Here is an 18,167-nt window from a genome sequence, read left to right as displayed (position 1 = left end):
TGATCAAATATGATATACAAAACGCAAACCGTGTTTTAGATTTCCTTTAAAATTCGGTCAAGTATTCCATTTCAAAACTTACAGTCTTTACAGTTAATACTGTTACGTTTACAGACAGTTCTACACCCATACGTTTTCAGAACTCACAACCTACTTGTCTGTTGTGTGTTTTTGTCTAGTTTCAGTAACTTATAGAGACAGGCATATGAGTTTTAAACTCCTGTTAGAACCAGTTATATCCATCGAAGCTGCTCCTGGACGTGGTTTTCTTATTTGCGAGTGACGAGTGAGTTCGGAGGTCGCCATCTTTGGTTACAGATGATCTTCAGGGCAGCATACCGCGGGAAGAGAAATTAATGACAATTAATATATTTGTTAAGAAAGTAGCAACTCCAATACTCTATGGAATCACATAAAGTGGTCGTAAAGTATCATAAACACTAAATATGCCTGCTGAGAAAATCAAATTGAATAGGCTAGGCCTGTATGAAAAGGCGATATGCTTCAGAATATAAAACATGAGTATCCTAAATAAAAGAAACAAATGATACTGTGAACAAAATAATTGAATCTGAATTCAAAATGATGAAAATATTTATTTCTATCACTTATTATCATTAGAAAAAAATGTTTTTGTTGGGCTTCACGCAAACAGTAAAATTTCAGTGATTAACCTTGTTTCCATTTACTGATATTGTCGAACCCAGAGTTTAAAATTGACACAAGGCTTCAAGCTCTCTATCATGTATAATTCTGAGTTTCCAACCCGATCTCACGGCAATTCGTACATTTTTCACAAGTTGGCTTATTCGTACGAATTCGTACGACCACACTCGTACAAATTCATATGATTGTTGCCAAATCGTATTTTACGATTTGCACAATTCGTATGAATTTGTACGAATGACCTACACCTAACCCCGCCCCTAAACCTAACGATCACTGGGATCGTATAAAATCGTACGAGTGAGGTCGTACAAATTCGTACGAATAAGCCACCTCGTAAAATACGTACGAATTGGTCGTGAGATAGCATTGCAACCGAGTTTCCCTTTTGTAAATTATGACTTTACCTGGTCATCCATGCTTGGAGCTCCCAATTACAACATTTCCGACTCCACTTAAGGTGTCTTATCCCATAGCATACTACAAAGTTTTTTCCAGCTGCACCAGAAATCCAAAAGTGGCACAAACGATCAGGATTTTAAAATTTTTTAACTTAAGGAAGATTTATTTACTTGAAGTACTTTGCACATTTTATTTGTGCTGTGTTCTTCTTTTTTTCTTTTCTTGTAGGGAATGTTGTGGCATGCTTAAAAAGAAGAAGAAGAAGAAGAAGAAACAATCTCACATTTCATGGGGTTTTTAAGAAACCACAAACAAAATTCTTATCAGTCCTATTGCAAAATGGTACTAAATGTAATTCTTGCCTCTTATCTTGCATCAGACAGTTTTTATGAATGCTGAAAAAAAAATCATTAAAACGCTTCCATTTCAATAACAAACCAGCAGTAGCTTCTGACATAGAAAGTGAACGTGAGATCATGTCAGAGAGAGAAAGAGAGAGAGAGAGAGAGAGAGAGAGAAAAGGAGAGAGAAATCAAAAACAAGACTGAAAAGGCCAAAAGAATTTCAGGGCATGGAATCTCCCAAAAGGAAGTAAGTCAGCTGTGTGTTGTTGGGCGAGTTGGATAGGCTGTTATTACATCACCAACCTGAAACTGAAAGTGCCTGTGGCATATTAACATCAACCACATGGAGCTGGAGCTGGTTCGTCGGGTTTTATTGCGAAATCAGAGGAGATTATGAAATTGCTTATTTACTAATCAAATAATGTACTTACATTACATTTAAAAAACAAAAACACAATAAGGAATGCTTAACCTTCTTTAAAAAGCCATTGATGAATGTGCTTATCAGACCACGTGAATCCTATTATGAATACATATATTTAAACAAATCAATATTTCATGTGGTTTATAATTTAAAACTACATTAAGTTAACTTATGATCTTGAGCATGATACAAATGCAGCATAAGATTCAATAAACTTATCAAGTGACCCACACAATAAACATCAGGCATAATTTTAATGTAAGCATGTAAGTGTAAAGAGGATGTGTTATGCTACTATTTGGCACACAAAGTGTGAGGGTGTGTATGTGTGAGTGCTGTCTGGAGGTAAGTATGTGTGTGTGGGTGGAAAGTTGGTGTTTGAGAGCTGAGGGTGTTTTTCCCTTTTCTAACCTACCTCTGTTCCTCAAGCTAGCTGACATCACTGGAGTTTCCCCATTTGTAGTAAATGTATATATACACACAGACTGTTTAGCAAGCAGATAACTTCAGTTCAAAAGCTCACTCAATAAGGAACACATCTCAGAGAACTAACAGCATGGTGCAATACGAAACAACAATAGATCTGGAAGCCGGCGCAGGAGGAGTTTATCAGACAACAGTGGTACCCTTACCGCTGAAGTCCTCCAGAAGCTGGATATGGAAGACAGTTGCTGCTGTCGCTTTTCTCGCCCTCTGTGCGGTGGCGGCTGTTTTCTTCGCCTGGCATTTAACGGTAAGACTGAAACTTTAGTGTAGGACGATTATATCATTCAAGTACATAACAGTGCAACCTAATTTGAAGTGAGCCTTTGATAATAAAAATTTGCATTGTCTTTTTTTTTTTACAGAAAGAGGACCAAAAAGAAATTCAAATTTTTTCGGAGAAACAAATCAGCCCACCACAATCAGGTAAAAAAATATTCCCAGCATCCCGTCTTTGTTAGCACTTTTCAAATCTCAAATTTAGGTTTTCAACCCAGACTCGTGAGAAAACGTAACTATTTTACAAGCTGGCAATTTTTTAGGCTGTCAACATTATTATTACATTTGCAATTTCGGAGTGAAAATAATTTACAATCAAATATTGTATGTAAATGTAAGATTTTAGAAAAATAAGCGTGGCGGTCTTCTCCTAACCCCAAAACCTAGGGGTCAAAGGGGAGTAAGCCGATTTTACAAAAATGGTTAATTGAAACTCTATCAATTTATACAAAATGTAAAACAGTTACGGATAGCCATGAAAATGTTTGGATTTTAAATCCAACTCTTGCTTTTCTAGTTTCTAAACATTCATTTAATCATTATTGGCAACTGAAGCAAACTGTGAAACTGACTCCAATCCTCTTTTCCACAGAGCAAGAAAGAATGCTGAAGCAGATTGCTGAGAAAACAAAAGCAGCCATTCATTTACATGGTGAGTCTCAGATTGCATCTTTGACTTTTCTCTGTGCACCGGGTTCATATTCGTCATATAGGTTATCTCATTTCAAAAGACTGAGTTCGGTATTCTTTGCCAAGTTCATCTTATCAGATTCTCAAAAAAATACGATTCTCAAAAAGGCGCTTGTTGGCACAGAGCTGCTTTTATCATTGAACATGAACTAATGTGGATTTCCCACTGTAGTAGAACGTAATTCAATACAGTAAAACATTTACTCTCTGTGGGCGGCAAGAGGTGGGGAGACTCCAGTAAACTTACTTTATCACATGCTCTACCGAAGATAAAGACTGTGATCTTTAACCCAAAAACCCAAATTGGAAACAGGTTCATTTCTGCTATTTTATGACCTCCAATTGTAGGATTATATGCATTCAATTCAGTTAGGTTTCATAGGAATGAGTTTGCATTACATTGTTACCGTTCTAACACTTCGAAGTGCCTGTGGTCATCTTCTCACACATTTATCTTCTGTGTTTGCAGGTGAGCATAACAGCGACCCGAAATCACATTCTCTGAAGTGGGTCAGCGGCGTGGATCAGTCGTTTGAACAGGGCGGCCTCAAGCTGGACGACAATAAGATTCACATTCCCGCCGACGGCCTTTACTTTGTATACAGCCAAGTGTCCTATGCCATACAGTGCAAATTGGACGAAAACAATGAAGACAATGACGCTCTGAAATTCCTGAGCCACAGCATCTGGCGTTATACGGATGCGGTGGAACAGTGGAAGCCTCTGCAGAATTCGGCCCACTCTGTATGCCAGTCAAAAGATGATGGGAAGACCACGTACAGCACCATCTACCTGGGTGCCGTCTTTAAGCTCATGGAGGGCGACAAGCTGGAGACCAGAACCAGCCGCAAGAGCGACGTCGAAGAAGATTATGCCAAAACTTTCTTTGGAGTGTTTGCCCTGTAATTTGTTAGCCACGTGAGTTGCGTGGCACGGTATGAAGACTTTTGTTTTACGTTAAAACTTCCAAAGTATGTTCTCAGGGCATTCGCTTTAAAGTAGTTTGACTAATGCTGAGTCCTTATTGCATTGTAACATAATGTTTTGGTTCTAAAAAATATCAGATGCAGTGAGAGCCGTGCACTGTGTACTATGTACTCAGTCATGAGCGCTATACCAAGGGCACTACAACTCCTAAAATTATTTTAAGCTAATATGATGTTTATTATCTTACGTGTTTCGTTGTAGAAATAGTAAGGAATCTAGAAGTTCAAAAGAACAATGGTATTTCTGGTATATTGACTTATTTATAACTTTTGAGCGTATTTAATGTATTTTATTTTTTATGTCCTATTTATATATATTTATTAACTATTATGTATGCTATACTGTGTGAAAATGAATGTATTGAAATTGTTTTTGACACTCATCCTGTGATTCTGACATTTTTATTTGGAATAAATGTTAAGTATTACTTTAATGCACTAGTCTCATTCCTAACAGCAATCAAAAAGCAGCAGCAGCAGCAGCTTGTGACAGGTCATGTGAACACTGGGGGATTTTTGCATTCCAATACGTGACTAGTGGTTCTTTAATTTCCTAAAGTCCAACTTCCTTTTATTTGTTAGAAATGAGGTCACGGCTTGTTTCCCTCACGAACGTTCACTGCTTTCATGCAGGTATGATTTGAACAAAAACCCAGGGCTCTGAATTAACAGAATTGCATCACTCTTTTGGTTACACTTGTGAAGAGTGAGATCGTACAGTTAAATGCAACAGTGTATCTGTGAATTCCGGGAGGTGCTTTAATCTAAAAGGCCCCCTACTGGACAGATACCAATATTTTTGTCAGAAACACCATTTTTCTTTAATTAAAAATGTAAAATAAACAGGTTAGATGCCCTTACAGTTATATATATATATATATATATATATATATATATATATATATATATATATATATATATATATATATATATATATATATATATATATATATATATATATATATATATATTGAGGTGCACCACGTTTATGAGCTTTTTTGTATCAACTGCATGCATTTCTGATTAACTTTTAACATAGTTTGCACTGTTTAAATGTTTTAAACAACCAACAAGTTTTATATATATATATATATATATATATATATATATATATATATATATATATATATATATATATATATATATATATATATATATATATATATATATATATATATATATATACATAAAACACAAAATTCATATTTTGTACCTGTATTTAAAAACAAATAAAAATACAAATATACCGTATAAAATAAATACAAAAATGTTGTACATATATATTGTATTTACTGTGTGTGTATTATACATACTATATATTTTCAAAATATATATTTAGTTATTTAATTTATAATATAAATAAAAATAAAAAACAGTGTTTAAATGTTTTATAAAACCACATTATTTTTAAAATATATGTGTGTGTGTTTTATATATATATATATATATATATATATATATATATATATATATATATATACATATACATATACATATATATATATATACATATACATATATATATATTTATATATATATATATATATATATATATATATATATATATATATATATATATATATATATATATATATATATATATATAGATTAAACACACACACACACATATATTTAAAAAAAATAATGTGGTACATGCCTTGCATCAGATCTTGAGACTGTTACTCGATCATAAACAATCCCGGCTGCACTCTCAGTGCAAAATAATGAGTTTATTGAATGTTGACATCCAGAAAGTTTGCATATTTAGATAAATTTTACAGAAGCTTAACATAGATACAGTTTTTGTCAGTTGAAAAATTACAAGGGAATTCGTTACATTGCTTTTTGATGATTGGTAGTATCAAAATAAATTCCTCGTGGTACAGTGCACACACCTGACAATTAAACAGTTCAAGGAAAATCCATAACTGCTGCAACTTTAGAGCCTTTAGATAAAGAAATGCCTCAGAATAAACACCCTCCCATGTACGTCAGCAGTGACTCCACACAGATGTTTCCAAAGAACCCCTCCCATCCATTCAGAAGGCACTGTTTCAGAAATTACAGATTGTACCTTTACCATGTGTCAAGTGTTACAGTATACAGTCACACCCTGAGCTACATTACTAGAATGTTGACATATAGAGGGAAAACAATGTGTTATACTATGCCTAGCTGTCCAGTCACCAACTGTGAATCATTGCTTCTTTTATCTTAGTTAGATTATACATGAGCAGTTTTTATACAAGAATGAAACATGCAGCAATGCACCACTTAAATTAAAATCCCCAAATATTGTGTAAACAAGTATTACGTGATTGTCTTACCATAGGAAATTAATGTTATACCACTGTAATATTGCAATAATGCTAAATATACATAGAGATTGTCCACAGGTACAAAAGTTTAAGCATTGACTCTACTTGTTATAATAATAATAATAAATTAAAATACAAGAGGAGAGAGTCAATAAAATTGTATAGATCTAGTTTAATGGTTATAGTTTCTATGATTTCTGCCACCATGACAGTGTTTATGAGGTGATATATAATTGGGAAAGTCTCCAAGCATGACAGTTTAGATGTTAAAGAATGGTCATAAATATCATTTTGAAATTTTACATAAAGTGTGATATCATTCTTAAAATGCATATAAACGATTTGAAGAGCACTCATTTGTTTACGAAAGAGGCATAAAATAAAGTTTTAACCAACACCAAAAAACAAACAAACAATAAATTAACTAAAAATAACAACAATAAATAAATAAATATATAAATAAAAATACTGCACAGACCAAGCAATGGCCTTGAATTTGGTGGAAAGAAATGTATAATATGAAGAAAGACATTTGTGAACAGCGCAATACTGTCTACTGTCGCTCATAAGAGGCTTAAAATAATTTTTAACTATTAATATATGATACACAATTAAATAATAAATTACCTCAAGTAAATAAATATATATTGCACAGACAAAGTACTGGTCTTGAATTTGGTAAAGAAAATCAACAATTTAGACAGAGTGCTCTCAAAAAAAAATAAAAATAAAATAAAATGCATTAATTAAAAATCATCATACAATGTTGTGTTTGTTTGATAAATTTGGCCCCGAAGTGCAAAAGCTAAAGAAGCTGTTTAAGAGGCCTGTGCTTGTTTTTTTACTCACACTGTGACGTAACACACATATCACAAACATCACAGATGATTTGACAAACAAATAAGCCTTTAGACATGATCCCATCAGAAGAATCTTGCATCAAATCTGTATGATAATAAGAGGAAAAAACAAACCGATGCTTGTTTTGTACAGTCCAGACCAAAACACATTATTCTTTTCCATTTCACTCCGCTTCACTTCTACTACTACTGTTGTAAAAAACGGGAGTCGGAGAGGTTGAGACAAGGACAGAAAAGCCATTAAAGCACCCTGGCACACGGCCGTGGGGATTAAAGGAGAAAAAGCATACGAGGAAAATAGAGTATCGACCAGACTCGGGTCAAATACCTTTAGGAGTAAGTAAATCACAGGTTCGGCTAAAACCTTGTCTCATTTCCTTTGTGAACTGGATGAGAGAGAGAGAACAATTCATCTGATACCGTCTGCTTGTGCAATGCCAGGTCTGTCCCATTAAAGTGACAGTCTCGTCAGATGCTAAGTGAAGCACGGAGACACGTTTGAGCAGGTCTGGCTCTAGCACCCACACAATCCTTCCTAAACACCCCTGTCCTAATGTTTAAAAGACGCTTTATCCGAAGGGATTTACGGAGTACCAATTGCAAAAACAATCAGTTCCCGTTGAAGAACTCCGATTTTAGTGCAACGGTCAAGGGCACAATAATGACAGAGGACAAACCTGATTCAAGTCGCTCTCTAACATTTAGACAGCAGTCAATCTGGCCTTTACGTTAACACTCTTTTTCTCTAAAACAAAGAAGGCTTGGCTTATAGTGAGGCATTTCCAATGGAAGTGAATGGGCTTAAACATTTAAAGCAGTTCACAATGAAATAAAAGTATTTATAAAAGTATTGGATTATCAAAAACTAATTAACATATAGGGCCCTATCATAGGACCGTTTTTGAGTCATTAAAATAGCAAAAGTGGATTTGGACAGGCCCTGAGTGTACCTGCGCCGTGCGCTTTACGCTTTGCATTTAGATCGTTAAAATAGGGCCCATGGTGTGAAACTTAGTTCTATTAATTGGTTGTTAATTAATTCTGTTATGAAATTATTATTAAACATTTCAAGTTAAAATTTTTAACGGATTTTTACATTGAAATTTCCATTTGACTGCTGATTTTAAATTCTCACTGCTTCAAAAGTAAATTCACATGATATGCATGTTTACATGATTTTAGTATAATTAACTGATGCTATCACAGAGAAACACCAAAAACAATCCTGTAAAATTACTTTTTAAACAACTTTATAGCTCTAATAATACACACGGTTCAACAGATTTATCTTCATATTTTTGCTTTTAAATCCTCCTTTCATTGCAAATGCCTCAACATAACCTAAAGGACAAGTCCATAAGAAATTATTATTTGTGCTATTCAGAAGGTTTGATTACTATTTCCTGACATCACTGTTTTTTATTGTCTGAAAGCACCGCACTCAATGACTGTGCAACATATTTGTTTTTTCCTTATACACTAACATTCAAAAGTTTGGGGTGAGTAAGGTTTTTTATTTATTTATTATTTTTATTGATTCAACAAGGATGCATTAAATTGAATAAAAGTGACAGTAAATATGTTTATAATGTCACAAAGGATAAAAAAAGCTGTTCTTTTGATCTTTCTATTCATCAAAGAATCCTGTAAAATGTACAGTATCATGGTTTCCACGAAACTAATGAGCAGCACAACTGTCTTCACCACTGATGATAATAATAATCAATATTTCTTGCAAAACTGCATATTAGAATGATTTCTGAAAGATCATGTGACACTGAACACTGGGGTAATGATGCTGAAAATTCAGCTTTTCATCAAAGGAATACATTACATTTTAAAATATATAAAAATAGAAACAGTTATTTTAAACTGTAATAATATTTCACAACATTATTGTCAAATAAATGCAGCCTTGGTGAGTGATTTCTTTCAAACACTTAAAAAAAAAAATCTTACTGACCTCAAACCGTTGAATAGTAGAGTATTTGGAGCAGAAAGTGGATTACAAAATAAAAAATAATGTGCTTTTATAACTGAGATGCAGTTATCAAAAGTGAACAATTAGGAAGTCAGGGTCAGGATTCCAAAAGTGGAGTTAAAAACACATTGAATTCAAAATAAAGTACATAAACTACAGACGCAACTTTACTTTGACTTCTTGAGATCCCACCAGCCCGGACTCATTTGTACAGCAGGGGCAGGCGGCTGTTGTGGCAGTTGTTTCGGCTCAGTTTGCCCTCACCCTGGTACAGGTTGGAAGAATTGGAGAAGGATGGAGGCAGGGACTGTTTGTCTGTTGCAGGGCAGTAGCTGGGGGGTTCGGCATGAGACGACGGGACGCTGTGGTTCTGGTTCTGATTCGGGACAGACGGGCGTCTGCGAGAGCGCAAGGCCTGCCGTTCTGCAAGCTGATTCCGCAGCTCCGTCACTCTTTCTTCCTTCTGCACACACAAAAATAATAGTATTAATATTTAAATATCTGCTTAACTTCTCCATTTTTGTTCCACAGAAGAAAGCAAGTCACACTGCATGGGACCACATGAGGCTGAGTAAATGATTTCCACATTTCCTGTAGCATGTATATATAAAGCATATATAAAGCATATTCCTTAATGAATGAAGAAATCAGAAGGTCAGAGACAAGGACGAGTAGGAGATTATTTCAATCATTAATTCTATCCTTCTGGGATTCCATTCCATGTGTTCATTTGTTACTCTGTTATGGTGTTAATTAGGCTGCAAGCTGTGTGCACGTGAGGAGAAGAAGAAAATGCCTCTTGAATGATCTTCTGGAGTTCCCTGTTCTCGCGCTCCAGCTGTCTTGACTTCTCCTCGTCATTGTTGTTGGTGGATGAGCCGGTTTTCAGCGTTTCCTGCTGCTCCGACTGCCACTCGCCACGAGTGATCAAACGGCGTATCTGCAGAAACAACCGTTAATATCTATGAGCCGCTGCAGGGAGCGTTCGCTGAGTTTATGAAATGTCAGTGAAATCAATAGTTCATATGGGTGATGCAGGGAATAAGTAAAATATCATTTACAGACAGCCAGTCGCAAAATAAATCCCCCTGAAGGGTTTATTCAGTGATAAAGTTCTGTTTTTGTACATTATCTAGCTTATTACATGGCTACTGGGCTGATAAATAAATACATGGACTTGAAATACTGATTCAAGATATTATTTAACTTAAATGAGAAGAGTCCGCAAAGCAGGGTTATTATAACTAACAAAACTAATTAAATGAATTAGAATCAAATTAAATAGAAATATTACATGGATCTAAAATAAATAAATAAATTAAAATATTACTATAAAAAAAAGAGCAAAAACACACACAATTGCTAAAAACATACACACACACACATACAAAAAAAAATTAAAACTGAAAACTAAAAAAAAAAAAAAAAAAAAAAAAACTTACAATTAAAAAACACAAACAATATTCAATATGAATCAATCATAATTGCGTTGGTGGCCAAGAACCAGCAGGACAGTTCTGGGCAAAATTGGATGATTTATTCTTCCATAAAATAAAATAAATAAATAATGATAATCAATCCCATCAATCCAGTCTAACATGGTCCAAACAAAGTCAACTCAGCATAAAGAGAAATAACTGAAATGAAACAGGCCTACAAAGAATAAGTTTCCCCTGCTAACAAAGCAACAAAACAAAACCAAAAGAAGAACTGGAATCTGCCCTGGGGCCTGTTTCATGAAACAAGTTTACCCAATAAGCCAGGCTTATTTCAGTTAGTCTGACTTATTATGAACCAAATCAACTGATAATATGTCAAACTAACTTAAGTAAGACTGGCTTATTTGGTAAACTAGTCACCCCCAGGTGAACCACAGACTGGCCATGTAGCACCAACAACCTCTAGAACCCTGTCCCAAATTGTATCCTAAACCCTCGAGGTCTTTCTCTGAGTTTGCACTTTCGTGACGTAATGCCTCTTTGACAGTCGTGTAGAAGTCTGCTGCGGAGTTTGCACCAGTGCAGGATCGAGGGCGCATAATGACCGCTCATGAGCACCCTTCTGAATGCTACAATGATAAATGGGATGCTCTGCGGTCTAATGAACTTAACGGACACGCACACGCGCCGGTCATCGTAAGTCCATAAGACCGCAGGTGCACATGAAGTGTTTAATTTGGGATGGGGCCTACTGTAGATACAGTCATGTAGCCTCCACCAAACACTAGTTAAGGGTAAACAATCAAATAGCACTTTAACAGCTTAACCTCTAATAACAATAATAATCACAACAAACATACACACATTAACATTAACTGACACAATACATCCAGTTACCTCAATCAATATTAGGAAACTGTTCAAACACATCAACAAAGAAAACAACTAAAGGAAATTTGAACAGAGTTTGAACAATGATAGAATTAGGGAACTGAACTTTGTGTGTGGTTTTTTATAATGAATAATAGGATTAAACATAACAAATGACTAAATCAACCTTTAACAAATTAGCAGTACAATTAATTTAAATGAATATAGCAAAAATAACCAAATAAAACAGTGGTAGAGACTAAACATGTGAAGTTGGCTACACAACCGACACAATTATTCAATTAAAAATGATAATAATATAACACTGCCACAGAGCGATACAAGAAAATCAAGCGATACTGAAATCAACACATAAACCTAACCCACTTATGCAGTGACAAAAAACGAAACTGCAGCATGGGAAAGAACCGAAATCAGACAAAACGATACATCGGTGTCTGCCATAAAGACAAACCAACATGAATGTGGAAGTGATATGAAGCAGGGGATTATTTGAGTGCTCGTACCTTGGGCACAAAGAGCACCACGAGGGTGATGTAGACAGAGAAGATGATGGCCAGGGAGGCGAATGCAAATGAAGCATCCTGCTGAGAGGAGAGGATCATGGTCACCGGAGCAGTAATCATGCACAGCACCTGGAGACAGAATAAACATAAGAGAGAGAAAAACGTTAATAATGTGAATCTATAACTGTGATGATATAACTAAAAATGCAAAGCTATTACGTGAAGATGTAACTTAGACCAGATTGTAAAGACTCACTTAAGAAATTAAATTAAAGATAGAAATGTTGCTTAGCATCTAACTGAATTAAGTTTAAGAAATAAATAATTAATTAATTAAAATAAATTAAGCCTAAAAAGTAATATTAACAAAAAGCACATAAAATTACTAAAGAGAGAACAACATTATTAATGTGAAGATTTAACTGCTTTAGTAATTTTGCAGGTGATAAAAAAAAAAAAAAAAGACGTGGTCTTGATCGGGTTTGTTAAAATCAGATTTCATGTGTTTGTTTTGCTATTTGGGCAAAAGAAAAATCTAAATGGACTTTTGATTTTTTTTTTTTTTTTTTTACAGATTTGTTTATATATATATATATATATATATATATATATATATATATATATATATATATATGTATATATATAAACAAATCTGTAAAAAAAAAAAAAAAATCAAAAGTCCATTTAGATTTTTCTATATATATATATATATATATATATATATATATATATATATATATATATATATATATATATATATAGCTGTCTAAACAAGGCCTTTGTGTACCAAACTATTATCACCACTAGAGGGCATAAATTAACTGTGAGAAAAAATAAACTTACAGAGCAGAAACGGCATGAATGAGAACTGAGAAAGTGATGAGATAAAAGTACAATAGTGGAGAAAAAAGGAAGCCCTATAAGAGAAATGAAAGAGAAAGAGGGCAATAACTGCTGATGAAAAAAAAGGTCATTTTGTCGAAGTACTCGCAGCACGCGGCAGAGAGATGAAGCTCTTATATGAGTGAAGATGTCATATCTGGCGAACCGTGTAGAAAAATAAGTGCTATTTACCTTCAACTGCCAAAAATGACTCTATAGACAGATAACTGCGAGCAATGAATTGGCTGTCATGTCTGTCCGGAGTCGAGACAATCTCCAGAGCAGCCCAAGTCTATGTCCTCTCTGACCTCAACAGCACTGGAGCGATATGAGCTACTCTGTGCTATTCTACCAATCACAAAAACATCGGCTGATGGACAGTAAACTGCTTGTTATGTTTGAGAGCTCAACAAAAATAGACTTTTTCTGCTGTACATAGATTAGATTTGTACTTTCCCTGGTGACATTTTTACCGACTCGTTTCTGAATCTTGCATCACTGTAAAACTGACAACAAATCCTTTTTTTTTTCAACCCAACAACCCTGGAGTAGCATCAAAGCAGGCATGTTACTCCTGACACATGACAGAAACATTCTGATCTGATCTGATCTTACGTAAAATAGCTGTAGGACTGACGTAAAGCGTTTGCGTTACCAGTGAAGTGTTACTTGTTTCCTCATTAGGATGTTTTAGTCTGAGTTTGAGCAAATGGGTGCAATTATGCAAATCAGCCTGCGAAGCACTTGGAGTTATTGCTGGAATCAAACTGTTTGCAAGCAGTTGAGCAATTCAGAGCGAATTACAAAACGCCAGTAATCAACACTTCATTCAAAAACAGCTAAAAAAAAAAGGCAGTAACAAAAGGCGAACATTGTTGTTAGCAAAAATAAATACACTTAAAATTAGCATTATGTCAATAGCTATTATTTTGTTTTCACAGTGATACTTTATTATGGTTATAGATCATTTTAATACACTAATTTAATTGAAATTATACTTCAATTATATAAAAATAAATTGTATAAATATGTTATATATATATATATATATATATATATATATATATATATATATATATATATATATATATATACATACATAATCTTACTACACAAAATAAATGTCTAGCTATAAATTAAAAATAAAAAAGTCTCTGCAATTTAATTTTACATACAAAATATCATATTTATATGAATAACTCTACTAATAAGTCATAAAGGTCACGCTACAATCTGGAAGGAGTAAGAAACTAAATAAAATAGCAACCTTAAACTTTTATACACTACTGTTTAAAAGTCTGGGGTCTGCTTATTTTTATTTTATTTTATTTTAATGTTTTTGAAATATGTCTGTTATGTTTACCAAGGCTGAATTTATTTGATAAAAAACACAATAAAAACAGTAATTCTGTGAAATATGATTACAATTTAAAATAGCTGCTTTCTACTTTAATAAAATATAAAATGTAATTTATTCCTGTGATATATCATTACTCCACTCATCAGTGTCACATAACATTCTAATATGCTGCTCAAGAAATGTATTTTTCTTATTATTATTAATGTTTAAAACAATTGTACTGCTTAATTTTTTTTTGGCAGAAACTCTGATACATTTTTTAAGAATCTTTAATGAATAAAAGATAAAAGAACAACATGTATTTTCCATGGAAATCTTTTGTAGTTCACAGTTCACTGTCACTTTTGAACAATGTAATGCATCATTGGGGAAGTATTCACTTTCTTCAAGAAAAAAAAAAACATACAATTTTCTGGTTTGAAATACTTTGTGGAGTCACATATTGTGGCAGTTAAACTCCTTGGGAAGATATAATAGTTGAATAGTTTTGGCTGTAAGGGCACAATATTCATAATATTCATATGATATTTATAGCTATATATTAGATGAAACAGTCAAATGTGTTTCTCCCGGCTATCAGTAACGGTTAGGCTACACTATAAGAGCATTATGTGCTGTGAATATAGAAACAGCCAGCAGTCAGACTTACAGATACATTGTAAATGGCCATGCCAACTGCTCTATGGTCATTAATCTTCTCCGTGGAAATGGACTTGGTCTCGTAGGCCAGAAAGATTCCCAGCAGCAGCAGAAGTCCCTTGTAGCCGTACACCACACCTGAAGGGAGAAAGTGTAAATTAGTCTAAATTACTTACACTATAGTGAGGTTGGCTTAAGATAATGTCTCACGTGGAAACTTTATGCTTTCTATTTCTGTGCTACTTGAGATATAAGTGATGGTTATAAGTCTAGGCTTTTTTTGACATATGAACCAGTTCTTTGAAATGATCATATTCAACTGATGCACGTCGCAAACAAGGAGTTCTGGGAGTGACACAAAAATCTGTCTAGCATCAAAAAAGTGATATATGACATGTTTGAGGAGATAGATGATCTCTGTCCTGTCTTTATGTCCATTTTTAGAAATCTCTTTTACAAATGAAAATACAAAAACAATAAATAAATAAAAAGAGGAAGAACGATAAAGGAAGTGAGAGTGCAGAGATGGGACTAATAAGTCACATTAAGAGTTTAATCTCATTTTGGGTTCAGGAAAGGTTTTTTTCTCTCTGTAATATTATCTTCCTGTACAGTGAGAGAGTCAGGCTATGAGATCCAGACCTGGGCACTGACCCACAAAATTAAATTTTACACTGCAGCGCTCTGATAGGGATTCAGAGCAAGAGGAAAAGTGTGAGAAAGAGATAGCGAGAGAGAGAACGAGAGAGGGAAAGAATGAGTTGTGGAATGGTGAGAGGAATACAGAATGAACTGGAAAAAAACTCTTGAGCATATAACAAATTATTAATGTCAATTTCCAAGAAGAGACTGTATTACTGAAGTTTAGAACGAGAAGCAAAAATATAGATAATTAAACCCCTAGATATATATAAATCAACCAAATGAAAATAGACCAGGGCTGTCAAATGCACAGTGCACGGGGAAAATATTAAAGTAAATTATGCAAAATAAATAAATCATTTAATTCATTTATATTCTTGAGTTTCACAACAAACTTTAATATTCAGGATTATTGGGGGAGGGAGGGGGTTAATTAAAAAGACTGTGGACAGAGTGAGTGAGTGCTGGATGCTTACCAAGCCACGTGTTCATCTTCTCTGAACTGCAGTGCTCGAGAAGAGGCTGAATCAACACATCTAGATCTTCTTTAGGAGCCTCTTTAGTGAACTTCTGCTTAGAGCGAGAAAACAAGAGAGCGAGCGAGAGCACTTTAAAGGACAGAGATTGAGGTCAATGCAGCAGAGCACTGCACTACAATCCTTCACCATTAACACCTACTTCCGTGAGCTTGCTCGGCGGAAATTTCCTATGCATCTCTGAGGAAACACATCATAAAAATCACAGAAACAACAAGAAAAAATAAAGTGTCACCTCACCTCCACAGTTATGTGCAGAGGGTCCATGATCTGCCAGATAAGCAGAGAGAGAACATCAATAGCCAGCAGAACTGCAACGGTCGCATACAGCTTCCACGGCTCCAAATGCTGCGGTGAAATATTAAGACCATAATCTTTAGTCAATGATACACAGTTGCAAAATATCAAGACACTGCTATACTTTTAAAGGGGGGAATAAAAGTTACATTTATGCATGGTCACAGAAGTTGTAGACATTATTTGAATGGAAAACAAAAGAAGAAAGTTTTGTAGAATATTTATGTGTTTCAAATATATATTTTCTTTAAAATTTAAAATATATTTTATATTTATTGTTCTCCTGTTCAACTGAGTTAATATGAATGGGGCGATTGTGGGAGGGTTTAATAATGGACATTATCTTATTGTTCACAGCATTACTGTTTTTACTATATTTCTGATCCAATAAAGGCAGCCTTGGTAAACATGAGACTTCTTTAAAAATATATATATAAAAAAAAAAAGGTTTATTTTTTTTTTAAGAAACAGATTTACGCAAAAACATGCAGCAATGAAAACGATCACTACATAATGTTGGTCAGTTTTGCACAAAACTACTGTGAAGGTCTTTGCACATGGAGTCCAAAATTTTCATACGTTTAAAAAATAAATATAACCTCATGTTGTGTCAATCATGTTTACACACTGCCTCTGAAAGTTTCCTCTTTCATAAAAAGAAAAAAAAAATCAGATCAGGTTCGATTTTCTGCGTTTTTGCTCCATTCTGATAAAACAGAATGATGAATACGAAAAAAAAAAATTGCATGCAAACATTTTGGACTCCCAGTGTGCTAGGACCTACAGCATATGAGCCATATGAACTACTTTAATGGTGATTTATTTGTTCTCTTTGGAGTTTGAAAGTCATTGCATGACAAGAGCTTTAAAAAGTTTCTTCAAATAAGTTCTACTTTTATGTTCCACAGTAAAAAAAAGTAAAAATATATAGGTTTGGAACCAATCAAGGGTGAGTAAATAGCGACAGAACTCTTAAGAATCAGCGCATTCGAGGTGCTGTTCTGAATAACACGTTTATTTTCCTGTCAAGGTAAATGACAGAATTGCTCTGACACCATAACAATTGTGTTTACTCCACTGCATGGTGGGTAACAGGAAAGCAGAATGCCAATCATCAGCAAACATGACGAAAGTCATGTGTTACAAATGTGTACTTATTTTCAGTTGCAATTCCATCCATTAATCCATGGCCGCAAGCTCGCTCCAGGCCGTCAAACTGAGTCTCACTGCACACTTTCTCTTTCTCTCTCTCCCTTAATCGCCGTGAAGGCGTCAAATGACCCAAGAGCCCCCAGTTTCCACCACATTCTGCCTGAGTGCCGAACTTTCTTCAAGTGCTGTCGATCCACTTAGGCAAATTGCCCCCATTACGGACATCGGGAGAGTTGAAAGTCATCTCGATTCGTCGTGCAGAGCGCTTGAATAATAAAACCCCCTGAAGGTCGGATTTCTGTAAAAGAAGTTTAATGCTCATCCATATTCATCCATATTCCATAGCTGGGGTAATATGGTTGTCGTTTGATGAGGTCTTAGGGTTTCCCT

General features: G+C 34.5%; 2 protein-coding genes across 3 annotated transcripts in view; one reads left to right on the top strand and one right to left on the bottom strand.

The window, feature by feature from the left end:
- The first annotated feature begins 2,135 nt into the window (after positions 1–2,135).
- On the top strand, positions 2,136–4,677 carry LOC113114983 (tumor necrosis factor). The gene is made up of 4 exons (XM_026282152.1): positions 2,136–2,569; positions 2,685–2,745; positions 3,191–3,250; positions 3,758–4,677. The coding sequence occupies exons 1-4, from the start codon at positions 2,393–2,395 to the stop codon at positions 4,192–4,194; spliced, it is 735 nt and encodes a 244-aa protein (XP_026137937.1). The 5' UTR covers positions 2,136–2,392; the 3' UTR covers positions 4,195–4,677.
- Positions 4,678–9,475: 4,798 nt separating this feature from the next.
- gabbr1a (gamma-aminobutyric acid (GABA) B receptor, 1a) overlaps positions 9,476–18,167 on the bottom strand; it is a 45,633-nt gene continuing 36,941 nt past the window's right edge. Inside the window, exons 18-23 of one of the 2 annotated variants that reach the window (XM_026282151.1) lie at positions 16,569–16,676; positions 16,269–16,362; positions 15,161–15,288; positions 12,270–12,398; positions 10,230–10,373; positions 9,476–9,896 (exon numbers count right to left, since the gene is read on the bottom strand). In XM_026282151.1, the coding sequence (XP_026137936.1) occupies positions 9,636–9,896; positions 10,230–10,373; positions 12,270–12,398; positions 15,161–15,288; positions 16,269–16,362; positions 16,569–16,676 (864 nt within the window). In that variant the 3' untranslated portion in view covers positions 9,476–9,635. The remainder of the gene's footprint in view (positions 9,897–10,229; positions 10,374–12,269; positions 12,399–15,160; positions 15,289–16,268; positions 16,363–16,568; positions 16,677–18,167) is intronic. The other variant, XM_026282150.1, reaches the window with a different exon arrangement.

Source organism: Carassius auratus, chromosome 15, assembly GCF_003368295.1.
Source record: "Carassius auratus strain Wakin chromosome 15, ASM336829v1, whole genome shotgun sequence".
NCBI lineage: Eukaryota > Metazoa > Chordata > Actinopteri > Cypriniformes > Cyprinidae > Carassius > Carassius auratus.
Note: the sequence above shows the minus strand (reverse complement) of the source record. Positions and strands in the feature narration are given on the sequence as shown.